The 22,648-nt window shown below is 38.5% G+C and overlaps 1 protein-coding gene across 1 annotated transcript in view; it reads right to left on the bottom strand.

Annotated features, from left to right (window-relative positions):
* MGAT4A (alpha-1,3-mannosyl-glycoprotein 4-beta-N-acetylglucosaminyltransferase A) overlaps positions 1-22,648 on the bottom strand; it is a 77,804-nt gene that overhangs the window by 22,778 nt on the left and 32,378 nt on the right. Inside the window, exons 4-8 of the mRNA XM_050893472.1 lie at positions 20,515-20,648; positions 7,216-7,262; positions 6,508-6,621; positions 5,812-5,887; positions 4,249-4,363 (exon numbers count right to left, since the gene is read on the bottom strand). Of these exons, the coding sequence (XP_050749429.1) occupies positions 4,249-4,363; positions 5,812-5,887; positions 6,508-6,621; positions 7,216-7,262; positions 20,515-20,648 (486 nt within the window). The remainder of the gene's footprint in view (positions 1-4,248; positions 4,364-5,811; positions 5,888-6,507; positions 6,622-7,215; positions 7,263-20,514; positions 20,649-22,648) is intronic.

Raw genomic sequence — 22,648 nt, 5'->3', positions numbered from 1 at the left:
CAGAGCTCTAGACCCTTGACTGTCCACAGCTACTCCTTGTGACGGAAAGCAGCCCATCACAACTCCTGCTCCACAGATCCGACACCCCCGCCCCTCTGAATCCAAACCAGCCAAGCCCTTGCCTAGCCTCTCCTGAGCGAGGGTAGCAGCAGCAGCCTGGCTTCCCTAGGGCATAGCCATAGCCCAAGAACAAGAAGTAGCATTTGCCAAGGTCCTGCAGTCCTGTGGCCTCCCATGCAGCTGCAGGTGAGGAAAGTGCTGTGAGCCATGGAGCCATTGAGATGCCATCCAAATCCAGCCTACAGACTGCCCACTGGCCATCCCCAATATGCAATCAAAAATCATCAAGCCAAAGAGACCTAAGCAAAAACTGCAGTCAAAATGCACTGCCTCAAAACCAAAGACAATGTGAAAGAATTGAAGCAATGGCTCATCTTGCACTGTGTTCATGCACTTGGTGACAAAATTTCAGAGGTTTCAGATCCTGGGTGCATACAACCTACCCTTGGAAAGAAACTTCAAAATCCAAAAGAATTAAGACTCAAAGGTAAAATCTTGCTCCATAAATCACTAGAGATTTACAAAATGTGGAAGACTTTCTCCATATTATTTATCTATATCAATAAAAACGAGAGCCAGGACTGAACAAAAAAATATATTGCGGAACATTTTCTGCTATTTATTGTGCCCTGCCAAGACTTCTATCTGATTTTCAGTCCATTTAAATGCTATCCTTAGTGAACTATTCTGGCCCTCTCAGTATTTTGTTGGCAAGTACAGAACACACACAAAATGAAAAACTTTGTTTTCTACAGTTCTCTGAACTGCAAGTATCTAAATCATTCATTTTCATTCTTCCACATAAGCATCATTAAATGTATTCAGTCTACACCAACAATAATTTTATACCTGCAAGCACATATTCTAACTATAGTTGAAGCTGTTCAATGCTTTCCCTGTTAATGATATGGAAATTACTGGCATTAAAACCAGAACCTCTTTGAAGTTATTTAAATCTCAAATATTTGATCTACTCTTCCCCAAACTTCAACTATGTGGACAGCTTGAGCAAAACTGTAATCAGAACAACTTAAAATAATCAGAACAACAAGCCTTAAAACATCAGGGCACAGTAAGATTCAGAGGACCTGTATACGACAACCAAAAGGCTGATTTCAGATGGCTCCATTAAAAGTTTGTGACAGCTGGCATTACCGCTACAGTGTAGAGTATTGCAGATCCTCTGGAAAACACTTCAGCTCACAGGTAGTTGGAAGACAAATCGATACTTCTCATAAAAAGCTAGTAGGACTTTCCTATGTTGTGTCAGGGACCGCAGTGCAAGCCAGAATCCAGAAGAGCAAAAGATGCATCTCCTTCCACAGAGCTTCTTACGGAAACAGCATATGTCTCACCCATTATTTATTAGATACTTGACAGCACTTAAGACTATGCTTTCAGTATTAAAAAAAACTAAAGGAAGCAACTTCTGCTCTGTGGTAGAGGTGACAGAATTCTATAATCCTGCTGTCAGCCTAAATAGCTGCATTTGCCTCTTCCTCACATAGTACTTGCATAAATTAGATTTTCAGTTCAGAAATACACTATGACAAAAAACATTTTTACCTAGCAAACTTGCAAGCTGATCAACGTTTCCAATAGCTTACAGTGAATCAGCCACATCTCTCTTTTTTAGAGATTATATCTAAATCAGTAGCATCTAGGCAATTCAGTGTTCTATTTTCTCTCTTAGACATCTACACACAGAACTCATCCCCAGTTACAAACAACTACTTTTGCTCTTCTCCATAGCTATCCGCATTACCAAATTACCATAGTATCAGTCTGCACCAAGATCCATAAAGGGATAGCAGAGATGAGGCAAATCTACATTACTTGCATAAAATTTCTATGCAATATATGGTTATAGCACACCAATGTGTCTCAAAGCCAGAAGTTTTAGTCACTTTCATGAATACTAATTTTTCTCTCAAAACTTAAAAGCAGGATAAGTAGTGAAATTGGGAGAAAAAAAATCTAATTTAATTTTCTCGGTAGAAAAGCAACATTAAGTTGTGTAGCCATAGCTAAATGCATCTGAAATTCTACTGATATTGTCTAATTAAAAGGAGGCAAGCAAATATGATACAAGGAATAAAGAACAGGGATGCAAGCAGCAGGAGCTAACAGCTACATTTAACTACAACTATTTTCAGAGCCTACACTTAAAAAAGTATATAGACAGTATAGAAAAACAACTTTAAAATAGTTTTAAACAGTTGTGCAGGTGATTAAGCCAAATCTCAGTATTAGGAACTATCTACCTACCCCTTATGACTTAGACACTGTGCCCTCTATAGCAGCACTCAGAACAGAAAGGGGTGTGAAATATACAAATAATAAGTGATATGAAATACATCTACATGGGGTAGACAGTGCATGTCCAAAACTGTCAGTTGGTTTTACACCCATTTTGACATGTCAGTCTTACAAAACTGCAATTTGTAAGCGAGTAAGCTCTACTACTAAATTAAGCAAATGTAGAATGAATGTAAATTACTTCGACAGCCCAGGAACTTCATACAGAATTTACGTTGAAGTGCAATTAGGACTGGGGCTAAAACTCAAATTGTGGGCTTAGTTGGGGTTAGAGTTTAACCAAAAGTAGAAACAAAGCCTAATCAGATGCTGGTATTCAACCAGTCTCTGCAGCCACAGAATCACAGAGACTTGCAAGGGGCTCCCCAAGAGAAGAGACAAGTCTATTTACAGCAAAAGTTCCAGTAAATTATTTAAATGCTTATTTCTCCATAATAGGCAGCTCCATCTCCTGTTTCTCTCTTCTACCTCTGAGGCCACAAAACCAGTCCCATAACTATTTCAGCAACAGTGCATCTTTGTTGGTAGCCCAAGGCAACCAAGCAGATCGGTTATGTGGTATCGGTTATAAGGAGACTTCCCTCTGCCCATTTCCTCTCCTCCTCTCCATTGTTTCTGTAGGTTAGACTGACAGGCAAATGTACAAAGTACCATTTTGTATCCTAAGATAGCATGTTTAGGAGACAACTACTGTTTTCGTTTCTACTCAGTGAATCTCTGAGACCCTGAAAGGCACGGAACTATTGCCTCAGCAGCACACCTGATGCTGAGCTGGAAACAGGGCAGGACTTGCCATTCACACAGTGCCAACATTCTCAGTTCTCAGTGCTACCATTATGGGTCACTGAGCTAAAAATGAATCCTTTCTCTGGAAAGTAGATCCAAAGTAAAAACAAGAGAACAACAAGAATTTCTGAAAGAAAGACAGAACTCAGGACTGCACTTTATCTGTTACATGTAGGATTTTCTTCCTGTTCTGGGCTCAACTTACAGCCTTTGCACCAGAATCATTTGTGTTGACTACATACACGAATCTCCACAGTCTGACTTAGCTTTTGATTTTTCCTCGCATATCTCCAGCTTAGTGCTTTTAAACAGATCATGACACATCACTGCAGTAATGAAATAACCTTTTGATTTGTAAAATCCCTTCAAAATTTCTTTCATTGCTTTTCTGTTAAGTCTAGTACCTTTCAATAAAAACATATTAGTGTAAGAGCAAAGAACCATAAAGTAATTTCAACAGCACCCTGGTAGTCAAGCCACAACAGCCCGAGAGGCTGCATTAGCTTCTCTCACTATTGTTCATTGCAAATGACAGATAGACTACACCTAAGAAGGAGCAGACTGTCATAACTTCTCCTTGAAGAAGTAGAAAGGTAGAGATAGAACAGGCTTTGCAACCAAGACAAACTGATGCCTGCTGATTCTTGGAAATTTTGGCACAAACACCAATGAAGTTATTTTAGGTGGAGTTAGTTTTCATGCTTTTTTCTTTTACTTCAGTCAGTTGTGTTTTAATGCCATTTGTGTTTTAACGGCACCTAAATTCAAAATAAGTCATTCCTTGCAGTTCTACTGTTAGTATTTTTATAAATTAATTAACTTTTGGTTATAAAAATGGCCTCTTTTCCAACAGTTTGAGCTTGCCTCAGTCATACGAAAGTATATGAAAATATATATGGAAAAAAAAACCAAAAAAAACCCCACGAGTTAAACCAGAGTTCCTAAAAAAGCTAATGAATTTCTACTTCCTGGTCTATTTCCAGTACAAAGAAGATAGCTTTCTTTGAAGTCAGATCACTATTAATTCACAGAGTCTGAGGATGAATGTGTTCTTTCAAACTACTAAAGTGAACATTTTCTTACCAATGAAACCCAGCTGAGAAAATTCTAGAATCATCCAATCTTCAGAAGCGAGCTGAAGTGCGAAATTTTTTATTGTGCTGAAATAATTCTGCTTGACAACGATGTCATCTTCAAGCTAAAGGAAGGTAGCAGTGATATTAACATAAATAAAAAAAAGCACCCGCGAAGCAATAGGAAAAAGTACAGCTAGGGAATACTGATTTATAATATATTGCTAACACATAGCCATATATTTCCAATGCAAGCACTGCTATAAAACCTAGACGCTATAGCCAAGAATAACTATTGTAGGGATCAGTCTGTCTATTTGTGAAGAACTAATCCAGAATCTTTCTGTAGTAAAAATCCACAAATGTATCTCAATTCATTACTTCAGAACATTGCTTTTCTAGCTTCTCTCTTCACAGAAAAATCACCCATGAAATAATGTTAGACTAAGTGACATCATCAGTAGAACAAGTAGAATATCTGTATTATTTGTACACAAACGTGACTGTTTACTCACGCACCTAACAGCACTGAAAGAATTTCTCCTCTGAGACAAGAAGCTAAGAGACGCTGTCTACAGAGGTGGGATTCATTTCATCTGGCTTTAGCTGTCCAACAGAGGAACAGGTGGATAGTCCAAGCCAATCAGCTAGTCCAGGCAGCAGAACTGCCAAGATGGGATGCTAGTTCATGTAATGGGATGCTAATTCATAGTAAGTGCAGGCCACTGCTTTAAGGATCCTGCTTCTCCTGTCCTTTCTCCCGGTGCATGCATGCTCTCCCCCTTGTGCTGGCACTAATATTTGTGCGACTGCCTAGTTTCAAGACGACTGTCTCATGTCATTGGCTGTGCAGCTTCCAGGAGAACTGAGTCTCCAACAGCTCTCAGGGAGCAGTCAGCCTAGCTTTGTAAAAACTAGATGAGATGAGTGGGGCTTTATACCCAAAGGACACAGTCCCAAAATTTAAATAAAGATCGTAAGCACAGTTACTCACTAAATCTGCAATACCTGCAGGTAAGGCTTCTACTTCAAAGCAGCAAGACATGATAGGAACAATTCTGAGCTAAATTAAACTTGAGAAGAATTGCTTAACTCTGTTCTTGAAAACCTCTTCAAAAAAGAAAAAAGAAAAGTCTAGCAACACATTGAAAATGTATCTATACACAACAGTCACATTAAAGTGATGCTGCACTTGCCTTCAAAAGAAAGTAAAAATTGATTTTAGCTTGATTTCCACTCAAAACTATGCTGGTTTATTTCGCCTAGGTGACTCAACAGTAACTCATTTGAGGGACAAGTTAAAAACAGTAGTTAAGCTGTCTGCATTCCTTCACTTTTTTTACTAAGCATCTTAAGACAAAATAAGTCACATAGGACAAATTACTTTCTTCTTCAGAGACAGTGTCCTCCACAAATTACTGCCTCATATACCATAACCTCCATACTTAATGCCCTCCTTCAACTATGGAATCAAGTTCTCTCTGTTCTGTGTAGGTCCTTCTGATGTGTCCAACAGCATAATTTCTGGAGACTCATTTGAAAACTTGTCTCAAAACAAAGAAGAGAAATTTACCTGAATGTAATAAACTCCCTTTTTCTGGGCATACATCATAAGAAAACAATAATCCAAGTTTTGTTTTGTTCTCCATCTGAAATTAAATTAAAAGCTTAAGGATTATTAAAAAAAGTTATTTCAATACACGCTGGCAATGCAAACTAAATCTCACTATGAAGAATGACACATATTAGTGAAATGTTAGGACAGCTGCTTTTGGCATTGTTCCCTCAGGAAATCCTCTGTGTGAAAAAAAGGAACAAAGCTTTTGCCTTATGCTTTAACACAGACATAAAACTGGTTTAACTTGAATCTGATTTTGTGAAAACTACCTGACATTTCACTAAAAACACATGTGCATTTTAAATGGTAATTCAGCAGGAATTACTGGGGTTTACACTGTATTTCAGGAAGAAAAACAGTAAACACAAAATTCTACATACAGGGGAAAAAAAAAAAAATCAAGTCTCAGTTCTCCTCCCAAAATTTAACACTAAATGAATTCAATCAAGCATAGCATTAGGGTCTGATCATGCACAGAACAGCACACAGATAGAAATGAGATGGATTCACAGAGCACTTTTAGCATCCCTACACTTTCAAGAATTACAGTAAGAAAACATTTCAAGAATTCACATCCCACTTGCCATTTCATAAACAACAAAAGTGTGGGTGTGGGAGGAGATGGGAAAAGATCTGGGGGAATAAACTAACCTCACTCTCTCTTTTGAGTCTCCAAATGTCTCTTTCAAGTTTGTCAAGTCAGGATAGTAAGTTGCAGGAGGGGCTATTACTTCCATCAAGCCAGAATTGATCTCTGTAGAAAACCTGTCAACAGAAATATCCTAAAGTCACATAAGAGATTCTGAGTTCTGTAGACTTCCTGCTTGCTTTCTGTTGGTTACAGTTATTACATCTGGTTACAACAATGACTTATTCAAATAAGGCATGTAAAATAAAAGCAGTATATAAAAAAGTATTGTTTTCCTTAGCATCTTCTTCAGAGCAATATAGCCTCTTGCCCAATAATCAGAATTCTAACTAGATTCTAAACAATTCTTTTGCCTTTCTTTTTTCAGAACCTAGTGATTTTTTTCTATAGTTCTCTTTGAACATATAGAATACAAGGCCCTAACACAGATGCCACAATTTTCCATTCATGTTAACACAATCCCATCTGTTTATGTTGCACCAAATAATTTAATCCCATTTATTGTTTTACAATTTAACTGACTTAATCACCGCCCCTTAATTTGTCATCTATTACTTTTTTGTTCAAAAGTCCAAACTCCCAAGAAACAAAAATGTATGATCTCATATATCCATAATACGTTTTATTACTTATCACAATCTGATTTAGGAAAAAACAAAAAGCAAACCCACCAACAAGCTAAGAAATCCCCCATTAAAACTACAACTTACTCTTTTTCCAGGCTTGCAACAACACTGTTAACATAATCAAGATCAGTCTGGAAAAAAAACAAACACAAAAACCAAATAGAATACTTAACAGTTTTGGAGCTACATTTTAAAAGAACCCAGTAAAATAAACATTGGAGGTAGCTGTACTTGAAAATCAATTTCAGCATGTAAGATATTTGAGTAATACAGGAACACATCACACATGTAACTATGTCTTATGTCTAATGGGAGAAGAAAACATTTTTTTTTGTGAACAGAAGGGAATAATATTTGCCTCATATCTTCACTTAACAGAGAGTTCTAATCCAGCTGTTGGTATTTTCTTGCAACCTCTCATGCTCTTAATGACAAAATGATCACTGAGCATTTGTGTAGGAAGAACTTCATATTATTGTTATATAATAATAATCCATATGAAAATATTACCAAGGAAAGCTTTCTGGAAAACAGGGCATTGAACACACATTCTTTTTTCAAAAATACATTTCCGAAACTTTGCATTTAAAGCATGGATGCCCAAACCACAGACAGCAATGAACATGCTGTGTTCCTAACTAGTGTTGCTTTTTTGCATCAGAGACTAAACTTGAGGGACTATCAATCCTATCAATCACCTGGTTCTTAAAGATGCACAGATTCTAAAAATTACTTGTTGGTTAAAATACAAATTGTGACATTCTGGAAAAGTCTAGATCATCTGACTTGTCAGAACTGGCCAATTATTCAACCTATTCACTTGGTCGTACACATGCATTCCAGGACAAGAGAGTTTGTGAACTCATAAATGTGACTGAAAACCCTGATCTTTGTTATACTTACTAATCTAATAATTTGACATACTATTTATCAGTTTTCAAAAGAAAATTTACAGTCTATAAATCAACCCACATTCTGGTGGCTCATGAGGATTCTGGAGAAATAGTTGCCTTTGAAATGCTGGAAACAAAGGAACAGTTCATACTTTTTCTGATGAATTTGTAATGCAGGTTTATCATTAAAGGATTATACACACAGAGAATAAATCCCTCCCAAGCATTTCTATAGAACCACTAATCTTGTTTGATAAAGTGCTTACCCTTTGATCTAAAAATTACCATTCCTATTTTTAAAGATTTATTTTTATAAAATCCAACATAACGCCAGTGACGCACACTTTTCCAAAAAGGACAACAGTGGGATTCTTCCAAAAGGAGGTTCTAAATACTACAAGAACGGGTGAGTAGAAAGCATTTGTCGTAAATTTTTCACACATATTTTCTTCGTAAGTGCTATGCCTAGTGCTGGACAGAAGTTCTAATAAGCAGATGAGGTGTTCACAATTTAAAAATCATCCTGCAGTGAGTTCCACACAAGGAGACTCACAAGTCCATATGGACCTTGATATATCACTAAGTCTCTAAATACACATATGGATTGTTCATGCACAGTTTATTACTGGAATGGAGTTTAAGACATAACTTTTTCTGCTGTGTATAACCGTTGCAAATCAGTGACCTGCTGACTACCTAAAAATAATTTTAGTATATCCACCTTTAACTGAAACATTTATTTTTTCTTTTTTTTTAAACATTAAAAACACAGAAATTGTTGTTTAGTCAGCATATGAAAGACAATCTGAATTTCCAGTTGGCATGCCAAACTTCAACTACCCAGTCTAGCATTAATAAATACTTGTTAAACAGTCCATACTGTAATTGCATAGAAAAATGCAAGATATTTATATAAATATATATATACATACACACAGAGAGTAGAAACATAGCTGGTTTCTATACAGTATTCCAGAGATTAAAATAAATGCCAAATTTCATCCCAACTGGAAGCATATATTTGGTCACAAGCCTGTGCCTTAGTGCAAGTCTCCTTAGAGTGAACATAGTTTTGACCTATTTTGCAGATACACCATGAAGCCTTGCTAGTGCTTTTAAAACCTTACACACTTAAACAGAATGCACCACAATCAGAAAAAAAAGAAAGTCTGGAATAAGAGGTTTTTTCCCTACGTCCCCTTATTTGTGTCCCTCATGCAAAAGGCTGGCAGTTTCCCAGTCAGAGCTGCAACAACAATAGCTTCACGTTAAAGAGATGTAACTTGTAGTCTTCCAATCTCATATTGTAACCTGTGGTGCTGTCACACAAAGTCAAGATGGTCTGGCCTAGCTGCACTGAACACGAGATACGGCAAATACCACTGCTGGTTTAGCAGGTAACCTTCCTTCTGAATCAACAATCACTGCATCCGCATAGTGCAAAAGGAGATGCCACTTTTAGAATGAAAAAGAACACTGAGATTAAAAAAGTTGATGCCATTTTTCACATGATCAAATGCATTAAAAACGTGATATCCTGCCATTATTTCTAAATAAGTAGTTGTATTTATATCTACCAGCAGCATCTGAGATTCAGAACCAGGATTTCAACATCAAACTCTTCCCCTCAGGATAGCAGGCTGACTGTCCTCTTTCTGCATCAGAACTTCCAGAGGCAACCAGCTCCTCTCATTACCCAGCTGAACACTAAGTCGGATCTTTACCAACACCCTTCAGCTGTGGACATGTCCCAGGAAGGTGGCACTTGTAAGTTATTTCACACAACCTCATGAAATAAATATGAGAATATGCAATAAATTTGATCAAGCTGTGACTATATCCAAGGGAAGAGTTAACTATACAGAAGACTTTGCAGGGTAGCAATGGAAGGAAATCTGGAATAGCCAGATAATTGCTCTAACCTAAGGATCTTCCAAGCAGTATCAATAAATTCAGCTAGTAACTGAAAAGCGACAGAAAAAAAAAAAAATCTATTCTTGACCAAAATCTATTCCCCATTTTTGAGGAAGAAAGCATTTACTACCTTGACAAAATAAGACCTAAGGTCCTCTTTATCAACCTGCAGGACATGAGACTGCTGAAAACAATTATGAATTATATATAACATGAAGGAGTAATACCCTCGTCTTCTCCAAGAACCTTAATCAGGACAAGACAAATCCAGATTAATCAAAAGGAAGTCACCCATGAAAGACAAAGTGTAACTGTTCTTTAGGCTTCCAGCGAACATCACCAAGTAGATACTAGGTTGACTTTGGAGCAGCTATGATGAACTTAAATTCTGTTTCATGGTGTCAGTGCTGCCTGCAACTATTGAAAGGAAATGTCACTGGTGATCCCAACCACTGCAGCACAACCTGTAAGATTACAGCTATGAATGTTTTTGTCTACCAAATCAGAAGGCAATAACAAAACCATTTTTTTTCCCTTAGTAAAACTCTTAAGGTTGAAGACTAAATAATCCCTAGGAGTTTGGGACCCAAGAAAGAGAAGCAAAAATGAACATTTTAAGAACTAATCCCTTTAAAGCTATTAAATGCAAAATTGTGATAGGCCACAACCAAAGAGTTAATAGTGCCAGCCACACAGATGCATTGTATCAATGAATCACATGAAGCCTTACAAACAAGTTTGTCCTGTTAGGTGGATCTCTGGGAACTAATGAAGGGCATAAGTAGGGGTGGTTAATTCAATATCAGCAGTTCAGATCTTTCTGCCTGTTCTTTCTTCCTAGTCATATGAAATTACTGATCTCTGAGAGAAAGCAAGAACAGTTGGAGCAAGACATCCTCCTTTTTTCATTCATACCAGATCAGACCAAAGATTGATTCAGCTCAGCATCTTGCTTCCAGCGGAGGCAGCCATGAACAGCTACATGGCAAAGAATAAGAACAGGACAAGCATACACAATACTCCCTCCTGCTACCATCCACACTCCAACTACCTTCAATTCAGGTTACCTCCTGAGACAGATGTGATTTTGTGTATTTAATATTCCTCAGTAGACTCCTCTTCAAGGTACCTTGCCAGTATCCACTTGAGCCTATCTAAACTTTCAGCAAGAAAAGAAGATTTTACCTTATGAGATCTATGGAGTTTCATAAGCCTGTGAACATGGCAACATCTAAGGTTTAGCTCCGTGCATCAGCAATGTTGATGAGACACATATATAGACTGCTTTGATGAATCTCTCTAAAAGAAAACTCAGAATCCATTGTGGAACAAACTAAAGTTTCAGACTGTCAGTGAAATAAGTTTTCACATCTCCTTCGTTTTTGTAAGACGCTGCCCTACAATTCTCTAAAGTACCTTCTCTAGGTGAGGTTGCATTTCAAATTTGCAATTATTCTAAGGTTTTTCTGAACAAATATTGTTATTCATAACAAACACACAAAGAACCAGAGCAGCAATGAACTTTCCAATCTTTTTTATTGATTTTTATGAGTGAGTGTGTGCATAGCAAAGTAGTAGACTATATTAGCTAGCAGACAAAACAAGAGGTTGGAAAGTTCTGATTAACAGCTAGCCAACTGTCAGACAAAACCCAGGATTTCTAGTTTTAAGAATCAACCCTTTCATACTGTTATATCCTACCTACTTTATACCTTCAAGAATGACAGAAGGTGGACTGTTTCTCAAAATGTAAGGAAAACCATGGCATTTTAGACTAAAGGTCTATTTACTGTCTTAGCCAGTAGCAGATGCATGGAGAAAAAAAGATGCAATCATAGAATATCTCAAGTTGGAAGGGACCCATAAGGATCATCAAGTTCAAGTCCCTGCTTCTCACAGGACTACCTAAAACTAAACCATATGACTAAGAGCATCATCCAGACACCCCTTGAACTCTGACAGGCTCGGTGCCGTGACCACTTCCCTGGGGAGCCTGTTCCAGTGACCAACCACGCTCTCAGTGAAGAACATTTTCCTCATGTCCAATCTGAACTTCCCCTGATGCAGCTTCATTCCATTTCCTTGTGTCCTATCACTGGTCACCAGAGAGAGGAGATCAGCACCTCCCCCTCTACTTCCCCCCTTGAGGAAGTTGTAGACTGCAATGAGGTCACCCCTCAGCCTTCTCTTCTCCAAGTTTAACAAACCAAGTGACCTCATTCACTCCTCATAAGTCTTGCCCTTGAGGCCTTTCACCGTCTTGGCTGCCCTCCTCTGGACACACTCTAATAGTCTTATGTCCTTCTTATATTGAGGCACCCAAAACTGCACACAATACTCAAGGTGGGGCCACAGTGCAGTGTAGAGTGCAATAAACAGGGTATGTAGAGAATGAATCTTCCTTCCGTTCATATACCTCCCAGTTCTTGGTAATCAACAGTTTATAATTCTTAGGCCTGACTGGTATCCATACCATTAGATTCAATAGCTCCTCCTGGATCTGGTCTTGTCAATTTGCCTGATTCATTTCAGAACCCATTTACTCACTCGTATTTCACAATATCCAGTAGCAACAAGGTCCACGATTTAGCTACATACCAAGTGAAAAATATTGTCTTTGTTTTAGATTTTACCTCTTAATTTCATTTAGCGGCACCTAGACTGCACCTGTATCACCACCTCAAACTGAGAATTGGTTCTAATCCACATATGTAAAATCTAAAGGAGCAAAACAGTGAGTCCAAACAGGGCTGGAGCCAGGCTGACACACAGGCAGAGCAAGTGCACAAACACTTTGCATCAGACCATACAAGACATGGTCTTGTACTCCAGCAGTACCAACAAGACATGGTACTGCCAGAAGAAACAAAAATAGCCTTGAAGATCAGACATCTGCCTTTCATTGTAAAGCATGGGATCCCTGTCCCCGCTTCTATTTCCTGTCTCACCCTTCCTGCAACAACTTATCTAGTGATACTGGACACATTATAAATTAAGTTTTCCTTAGTCTGCCACTAAGCACTACTCTTACTCCAATACCCACGACTTGTCTACTCAATGTGATCAGAAGCGCTAGATGCTGGACTTTGGCAATATGAAGTGCTACAGAATGGCATCTGCCATGAAAAATTAAACTGTACGCGTCAACACTGGCACATGGCTAGTGAAAAACTTCATTTTCACATTAGGTTCTCCAAAGGGGGTGGGAAAAAAAATCCAAACAAAAACCACAAAAAAACAAATAAAACATGATGGAATGCCATGATACAGTGCACAAGCAATGTAATTGTAGCATTTTCTTGTTCTGGAATTTTGACTTGCAACCTTACCTTTTTTTAAAGCTATAATTTTCAAGATGCATATTGAAATGCTCTGCAAAATGTACAAGTTTTCAGCAGTTGACTCTGCTTTGAGCACGGGGCTGGGACTAGATGATCTTCTAAAGGTCCCTTCCAATCTCAGCGATTCTCTGTGTCCTGGTTTCGGCTAGGACAGAGTTAATTTTCTTCCTAGTAGCTGGTATAGTGCTGTGTTTTGGATTTAGTAGGAAAAGAATGTTGATAACACACCGATGTTTTTAGTTGTTGCTAAGTAGTGTTTATACTAAGTCAAGGATTTTTCAGCTTCTCGTGCCCAGCCAGCAAGAAGGCTGGAGGGGCACAAGAAGCTGGGAGGGGACACCATCAGGACAGCTGACCCAAACTGGCCAAAGAGCTATTCCATACCATACGACATCATGCCCAGTATATAAACTGGGGGGAGTTAACTGGGAGGGCGGATCGCGGCTCGGGAACTAACTGGGCATCGGTCAATGAGTGGTGAGCAATTGCATTGTGCACCACTTACTTTGTATAGTTTAATTCTTTTAGTATTGCTATTGTCATATTATTATTATTATCATTATCATTGTTTTTCATTCCTTTCTGTCCTATTAAACTGTCTTTATCTCAACTCACGAGGTTTTTTTCCTGATTCTCTCCCCCATCCCAGGGGTGGGGGGGCAGTGAGCAAGCGGCTGCGTGGTGCTTAGCTGTCGGCTGGGGTTAAACCACGACACTCTGAATCTCAGATCTTGCCTTAACGGACTAAACCTCTGTTTGGATTAAATTTCTATTTCAGTTGTCAAAAAGAGTCATTTTTAAGAAGAGAAGCGCAAATAGAAGCAAAGTTGGCACTAAAATTCCAAAGATTTCTTTTCTCACAAGCCACTAGGAAAGGAAATTAAGATGCAGAATATGAAAATACTACAAATTCAAGAAGAGAAGCTACAGAGAAAGAGGGGGGGAATTCAGACATGAACTGTACAGTACATTCTAAACAATGTGGTTTACCTAGGCTGTTAGATTATCCAGACCTTAATTCTTAACTGAAATCTACTAGAAGTAAGTCTTAACTTATTCAAGAACATCTTTCAAAAAAATAAAAAAATCCCTGGGAAACAACCATGCTAATCTGCAAAGTGTGGTCATTTCATTGCTTACTAATTTCTACAATTTTATTTGATCTTTTGTAACCTCTGTAGAATAGGGGTGGAATAATTTTACAATGTATTTTAAATAATAACAAACAATGCAAAATTGAACAGCCTCCAGAAAAGGCAAAGCAAACATGTATTTGCCTTGAAATGGTGAAAATACGTATGAATATTGTTATCTATATACAAGGCATTAAAATTCACACAGGAAAAAGCAGCCACTAAAGTGGCATTTAGACCTATTTTTGGATACTTATGCAGTGAAGAAAAAGCCCTAAGGAATAAAAGTGCAGCAGTGGTTTCCAGTGGTTGCAATAGTGTACGGATATAAATAAAGCCTGCGGAAAAAGGTAGTATAATCTGTTGGAGTTCAACAAATGCAGCAGAAAAAAAATGATTTTCAGGAATACAGTATCTGCTTTCAGATCTGAAGCAGCAAGTTCAAGTTAAATACAGGGAACATGAGAACAAGATGCAAAGCAAAAAACAGGAATGCAGAATACTGTCGTAACATAGCTGTCTAATGATATACAGGCAAAATGTAGCCTCTGTGTCCTACATGAGCTAATGACTTCATCCTTCCCTTACTGAAAGTCCCCACTCTACCACACAGGTAAGAAATATCTTTCTCTCTCCAGTCATTTCTGTGATTAACCCAATTCAGTTCAGGACAGGGTTTCACAATGCAAAGCCTTTGGCAGCAATAGCAGGAATACAAGTCTATTCTTGTATCATGCCACTCTTGTTTCTCCCTACCCTTGCGCCCTGCATGTCAGCTCCTCGATCGTGAGGGCATACATCCATATGGACTGTGCTGTGAACCACAACACCACATCAGAGAACAAGTTTAGCTTTTAAGCAGGCCAGCCAGAACAAAAAAAAAAACAAAAAAAAAAAAAAAAAAGAAAAAAAGATCAAGGGACAATTCAGAACAGGACATTCAGATGCAAGTTACATTAGTGTTATACAGCCTTCTACTAGTTTTGTGCATATTACAGATGAAGCCTGGTTTGTATAGTCTGAAAGAAAGCAGCATATGTGCCCTGGCAACCTGGGGAAACCTTTTCTTGTCCTTGGGTGAGTCTGTAAATCGTTGAAAAGGTCTAGATGGTTTGTTTTCCAGAAGATAGGTAGTTGCTGTGTACAGTCAAAAGCATGTATGTGCTTCTATGATACGTGTTCTTTATTTGGAAGACAGAAGGAATTTGTCCTCATTATCTTTAGGCCAAGGCAGACCACAGTAGCAAAATTTGATAGTGTTGTCCAAAACTCAAAGTGTCAATTCAGTCAATCATCCAAGTATGAAGTCACCTGCTACAATGCTTCTGAAATAAGATTATTTGTGAGATGGAAGGTAACAGGAATATACTAGACGTTACCAAAGAGATCAGACACAACTCTGCCTATTAACAGTGATGTTCCCTTACCAGAAGCATCAGATAGTTACTGTGGCCCAGGTGCATCTCAGAAGGTATCTTATAGACAGAGAAGCACTTCAGTCATTCAAGTCTAGGGCTTGAGAAAAGAGCGCAATCCTGAATTTTATCTTTGTGCTGAGAAACTAAATTTGTCTCAGGTACATGGAAGTTTTCAAACCCTGTAAAGGATCTTTGCTTAGATCTAAGATAGATTTTTATTACTGGTTGAATCCCATATAAAAACTTTGCTAGTCACTGCCATGAAGAGAGGAGCGTAAAATCCTATGAAGGTCCTCAGTATCAGCAGTCCATCGTCTTTGGGTACCAAAGCTTAGGTGCCAAAGAAGCGGGGATTGCAACAGCAGCTTAAATATCTCAAAATTCTCACTGGCAGGCCAAGCTACCTTTCCAGATATAAGAGTTGGCAGCACATCTAGAAGTTGTGTTCATCCTGATCAGTTTTGAGTGAGATGTCCAGAACAAAGGCTACCATCTGTGTAGGCCTTTAAAATTACCTGGTGAAGATAACGTATCATTTGGCACAACAGCCTTGTCTAGCTTTGATTTTTTTAATATATATATATTACACACATACATGTGTATGTATATGCTAACATCTACTGGTCTTTCTCCAACTCAAGATGTGCAGTCAGATCTTCTGAGGACTAGAGAAATACACTCTCCAGGGCAGCTCCAGGAAGGGGTGGCTCTCAAGTTTTCAACAATTAGCAGAAAGCATGGAACATCTATGTAGCTGGGATGATGCTAATACATCCGGGTTAAGAGCAAGAGAGACAAAATACTCCTTTGTTTTCTATCAAGAGATCTGCTGATCAAAGACTTCTATAATTCAGGCCCAGAGCAAGAAGAGGTAAAAATAGAGGCTTGTTTATTTTGCTGGAGAAGTTTTCCATATTGCACTCCAATGTTAATACATCCAAAACAGGTTCAGCAAGGTTTGACCCAGTATGTGCACTCAGTGCTTAATTTGCTGAGGCTTTGTTCATACCAGCGCACAGGATGGTACCTTGCTGGGTGCTTGTATCACACTGACCCAATTAGTACAGAAACTTTTCCAAAGAAATAATAAAGAAAAAAAGATTCTCCACAAAAGGAGCACAGAGAAAACACTACTGAGGATCAACGTCTTTTAATTTAGCAGCCATGGTTTACACAGAGAGATGACCCGGCGACAGTAAAAGATAATCAAGACATTCAAGTTTTTCTAGCCTAACTGAATTGTATACACACGAACCATCAGAGTAAGATTTGAATAAGCAATGTGCAAGAAAGTGCAACATATGGCCTAGTGCTCCAAGAACAAATGGCTGGTCAATTATTGCTTAGTCAGATGTAATCAGTAATGTACAGAATTAGTAAAATGCTTTTGCATACCTGTAGTGTCTTCTGATTCTTACTGAAATGATTTGTCTTTCTGATATTTTTGGTCAAATCAAGGGCTTATAGTCTTTCCAATATACACTGATTACTGTTTGTACAGAAGACTGTGCTAAGTACAGTCACTGATTAATGAAGTGGACTGACAATAATTTGTGATATATTTAGAACAAGTCTAAGATGCATTTTCTTCATGGTAAATGAGATCTCCACACAGCAAAAAAAAATAAATTTGCTTAGATACCAGAAAAGTATTTTAATTTCTCTCATATTCAGTTGTGTGTGTGTGTATATATATGTCTGTTTTTCTACTATGATGATGTAAAGTACTTCAAAACCATGTTTCCCATGTTAATTACAAACCCTATTAAATAAAAATACTAGACAACAATTTTAATCTGGAGTTCATAGTTTCTTAAACCTAGAGCCTACAGTTTATTCTGAAAGCAAGTTCTCATACAGAGCAGGTTTATGAGATTTGAATCGCTTGTTTCAAGTCATCTGATGAGTCTATGAACTAGCTACATAGTGAAGGGGAATAAAAAGTTTTTTAAGTATAGAGGTATAATGAATCATGCCTATTTATTAGTCATCCTAATGAATACCTGCAAATTATTCTGCAGTAAAGTTATTTTAACAAATTGGAGAACAGACATATGTCAGTTACTGGGACAATTGCACAGTTTACTGTCAAGCAATTCTAGTAATTATTTAAATTGGTGATTAGATATCACATCAGTTGAGATATTTTAGAATTCCTTGAACTTCCAGTATGGAAATTTACTGTGTATAATTACATTACTGAGAAATATCCATACAGTAAATGAATATGCAGATCTCTTTATTTAGCAACCATAATGCATCTATATTTACTAGCTCATCTGTTTACACTGTTCATGCTGTTTGCACACGGCCATTAGCCTTAATTTTCAACTTGTTTTCTAGTAAAAAAGTCAAATTTACAAGAAAGGAGTGAGATTGAACTGCTAAAAAAAAAAATAGTAGTATTAAAAGAGTTTTTTAGGATGCTTAGCACAAAGAGATTACAGTCCATGACTATGGCTCCCAGCAATGCTTCTTAAACACTTGTCAATTTGATTTCTCAAATAAAGTCAGTAAGAAAATACTAAAATCCTTTTTAAAATACCATTTTTCATATAATTCTCTCATAAAAACATTTTTGTAAAGTCTTATGCTTTTTTTGTTGGTACAAGCTATAGACAAAGCACAGATAGTAATTTTAAGCTTATTAGCAAAATTACCTGACCTCACACTATGATCATTTCTTGCTGTACTTAAATTGCACAGATGTTGAGCAGAGGCCATACCTTTTTTCAGAAACTTTTAAATAGTTTTTAATACAAGCATAGTTGGTCAAAGTTCTAATGTATTTTTAAGTAAGCCTTCATTAATGCACACGTTAATGATAGCAACAGGCCAACGCATTGTAGGCAAGGAAACCCCACAGACAAAGCTGTTTTAAAAGCTAATGCCCTTCCTTTTGTTTAAGGAGAAACAGAAGTCCACCAGGGGAGTAGGCCTTCCTTCAAATAGCCAGAGAAAATGCTAAATAAACCTACACATTTCATCTTGCAGAAGGAAGCTGAAATATACAGCATAACTCACAAAAAACACAGCATAGTTCCGGATGAAGTATTTACTGTACCATATTAATCACTGAAAGAGTTCCCTGTAGCAATTACAAAACAAACTATAAGATATTGGAACTTAAGAAAATACAAAACATGGCCAAAGAAATAGTGAAGCAGGGAAGACATAAAATTGGATGGAGTAAAGAAAAAGAAATGCAAATCTAAGGAATTGTTATAACAGGACAAGAATTTAAATTTGGGTTCTTCAAATTCTTCACAGAAGCAATAGCTCCCATGTTAAAATTTTCAGTTCCTTCATAGTCACTTTTGTAGAATCATTCCCAAGATGAAAGAGAATTTCATATCACCTCAAAGGAAGAAAGTTATTTAGCTATGGAAAACTCAGGTATAGCAATATGGCTTGTCTAAGGCGACAAGAGAAACTTGTGCAGTTTGGGACACTTCACTCCTAAGTTTTGCAGAAGACAGAATCCAATGATAACACACAGTCTTCATAGCTCAGACCTCCTTAAGCAAAACAAAATGAAACTTCAGTTTTAAACCTTGAAAAGAAGCCACACTAAAAGGCAATAAAATTACTCCAACTAATACAGTGAAGAAAAACCCAGCATTCCAGTAATTCAGAATGAATTCTGTTCTCTTGATATTCTCAACCAACGGATGTTTTAAGAGCATTTTCTGCAGAAAAGCAGTATCTACCCAGACAGATAGTTTTTGACTGACTGTCAAGAAAAAGAAAACAGAGCAAATTACATTAGAAAACCATCAGTTCTCAGGTACAGGTAAAAAGTTTACAAACTTTTCAAGGAAAGCTTTAAAATGTGCCGATAATAGAACTAGAAGTATTAAAATGCCTATCTATTTTTCCACTGATTCATCCCTGAATGGACACTGGCTCACAGGATTAAAAGTGTTTTCAGTGATAACTAGAGGATTTGAATTTTCATCTGTGGGACTCATAAAACACTGTTTCAGTATAGCACTATATAGTTAAATGGATGAAGGTCAAACATATATATAAATTTCCCACTCTCCAAGTCAGACTTCTGAGAAAAACATATAGACCAAAATAAGTATATGCAATTCCCAGCAGCCAACAGAATTATTTCTGAAAGCACTCTATCATTTTCCTAAATTTGATTTCCACTAAATCGGAGCCAAACTGATCAAACAGTCCAACTGAACACTGTTTGAATTAATCCATGAAAAAGGTCCGGACTTACAATATCCACACTGTCCAGAAAATAAAATCAGTAACAATCTGTGCCTAACATCTCAAACTGCAGCATTCATTTGATGAAGGACTAAGCAGTAGCATGACGAGAATGCGAAGAATCCTCCCAACAACACCAGAGTCCCTTAGCCATCATTTTGATGTTGAAGGAATAAGGTAATTAGCACATCTCTGTCACTATGCATAAGCATCAGAAGATTTGCAAAATGATGAGTCCACTGAATTCATGTCCACTATTCCCTTGATAAACAGAAAAAGCTGGGCTCTTCAGGATCGTTTCTCTCAGAAACACAAGACTGACACTGTCTCCTTTTCATGGAAGAAGACAGTCATCTGTCTACACCTTGAAGAAAAAGTAGATCCTCATCAATTCCTGAAAGGAGTTGTACTTGTAATTAAGGTCAGGTTAGAAATTGTATAAAAATATTTAAGTGATTACCTCTCCTATGAAGACAACCATAACACAATCCAGTTTTTCTTCAGGGGACAGCTTATCAATAAGGGAGTGGAGAGTTTCTGTAAGGTAAGACTTGACTTTTCTTTTCACTGTAGGTATTCCCATTACAATGGAAACTGAAATCAAACAAATGAGAAATGTACTTTCAGTGATCGCATACAGAAGATAGAAAACAAAAATCTTATCTCGTAATAAAGCATTGCTTAAGAAATGCAGAGTTAAAAGATGGAGATAACAGTAATTAAAAATAGTTTAAAAATACACCACCCGTCATCAGGAGTATGATTAACATCATCACCACCAACGCTCAGAGCAACACAGTAAACAAAAAGTAATCCTAGACATGCCTCATTATTGCATAGGTGGGATGGGTTGACCCTGGCCGGACACCAGGTGTCCAAAGCCGCTCTATCACTCCCCCTCCTCAACTGAACAGGAGACAGAAAATATAACAAAAGGCTCATGGGTCAAGATAAGGACAGGGAGATCACTCACCAATTACTGTCACAGGCAAAACAGACTCCACTTGGGGAAAATTAATTTATTACCAACCAAATCAGAGTAGGATAATGAGAAATAAAAACTAAATCTTAAAAACACCTTCCCCCCACCCCTCCCTTCTTCCCGGGCTTAACTTCACTCTCAAGTTCTCTACCTCCTCCCCCTGCAGTGGCTCAGGGGGACGGGGAATGGGGGTTGCAGTCAGTTCATCACACGTTGTCTCTGCTGCTCCTTCCTCCTCAGGGGAAAACTCCTCACACTCTTCTCGTGCTCCAGCGTGGGGTCGCGCCCACAGGAGACAGTCCTCCATGAACTTCTCCAATGTGAGTCCTTCCCACGGGCAGCAGTTCTTCATGAACTGCTCCAGCATGGATCCCTTCCATGGGGTGCAGTCCTTCAGGAACAGACTGCTCCAGCGTGGGTCCCCCACGGGGTCACAAGTCCTGCCAGCAAACCTGCTTCAGCGTAGGCTCCTCTCTCCACGGGGCCACAGGTCCTGCCAGGAGCCTGCTCCAGCATGGGCTTCCCACAGGGTCACAGCCTCCTTCGGGCATCCACCTCCTCCAGTGTGGGGTCCTCCACAGGCTGCAGGTGGATATCTGCTCCACCATCAACCTCCATGGGCTGCAGGGGGACAGCCTGACTCACCAGGGTCTTCACCATGGGCTGCAGGGGAACCTCTGCTCCGGCGCCTGGAGCACCTCCTCCCCCTCCTTCTTCACTGACCTTGGTGTCTGCAGAGTTTTCTCTCACATATTCTCACTCCTCTCTCCCGGCTGCAATTGCGCAGGGTTGGTTTTTTTTTTCCCCTTCTTAAATATGTTATCACAGAGGCGCTACCATCGTCGCTGATGGACTCAGCCATGGCCAGCAGCAGGTCCGTCTTGGAGCCGGCTGGCATTGGCTCTATTGGACACAGTGGAAGCTTCTAGCAGCTTCTCACAGAAGCCACCCCTGTAGCCCCCCCGCTACCAAAACCTTGCCATGCAAAACCCAATACAATAGGCAATAATCAACAACCATGGTATTAATCAGATAAGATGCACCCAGACTTATAGAGTGATTAAACTCCCTAACTTAGTTTTATTTTCGAACTGGCATAACCATTCTTCACAACTCAAGTATTTAACTTCTCAGAAGTCATCTTTTAAAATGACACTGCTGAAAAACTCTATTACTTTCCTTGCACCTGATTTGGGTTCTTCTAGAAAAACAAGTCCACGTCATCAGGATTGCCTGGAAATTCCTCAGTGAAATCCCTTATCCCTGTTAAAAACGCCTCAAATGCAAAGCAATCTGGCCCCAGCTACAACGCTATTAACACCATCTTTCAACCGGCCATTTGAATCCCGTGTTCCTTAACCTTCCCATAGTCTTTCTTCTGTACCCCACCCCATACCCAGGGCTGGCTACCTACTAGGAACACAGCAGATAGCAGCAGGAACACAGTAAAAGGATAAAGCAGACTTCATAAAGCCAGCACCAGCATTCTGAGCCATCTATGTGAAATGATTTACCACATCATAAACATATAAAATGAAACAATTAAAAATGTTGTTTATCCTTCCTTATAGAGCCTGCTTCGCCTAGCAACTACACATTAACAAGCTCTGAA

Source organism: Gymnogyps californianus, chromosome 1, assembly GCF_018139145.2.
Source record: "Gymnogyps californianus isolate 813 chromosome 1, ASM1813914v2, whole genome shotgun sequence".
NCBI classification, from domain to species: Eukaryota; Metazoa; Chordata; class Aves; order Accipitriformes; family Cathartidae; genus Gymnogyps; species Gymnogyps californianus.
This window is presented reverse-complemented; position numbering and strand designations above follow the sequence as displayed.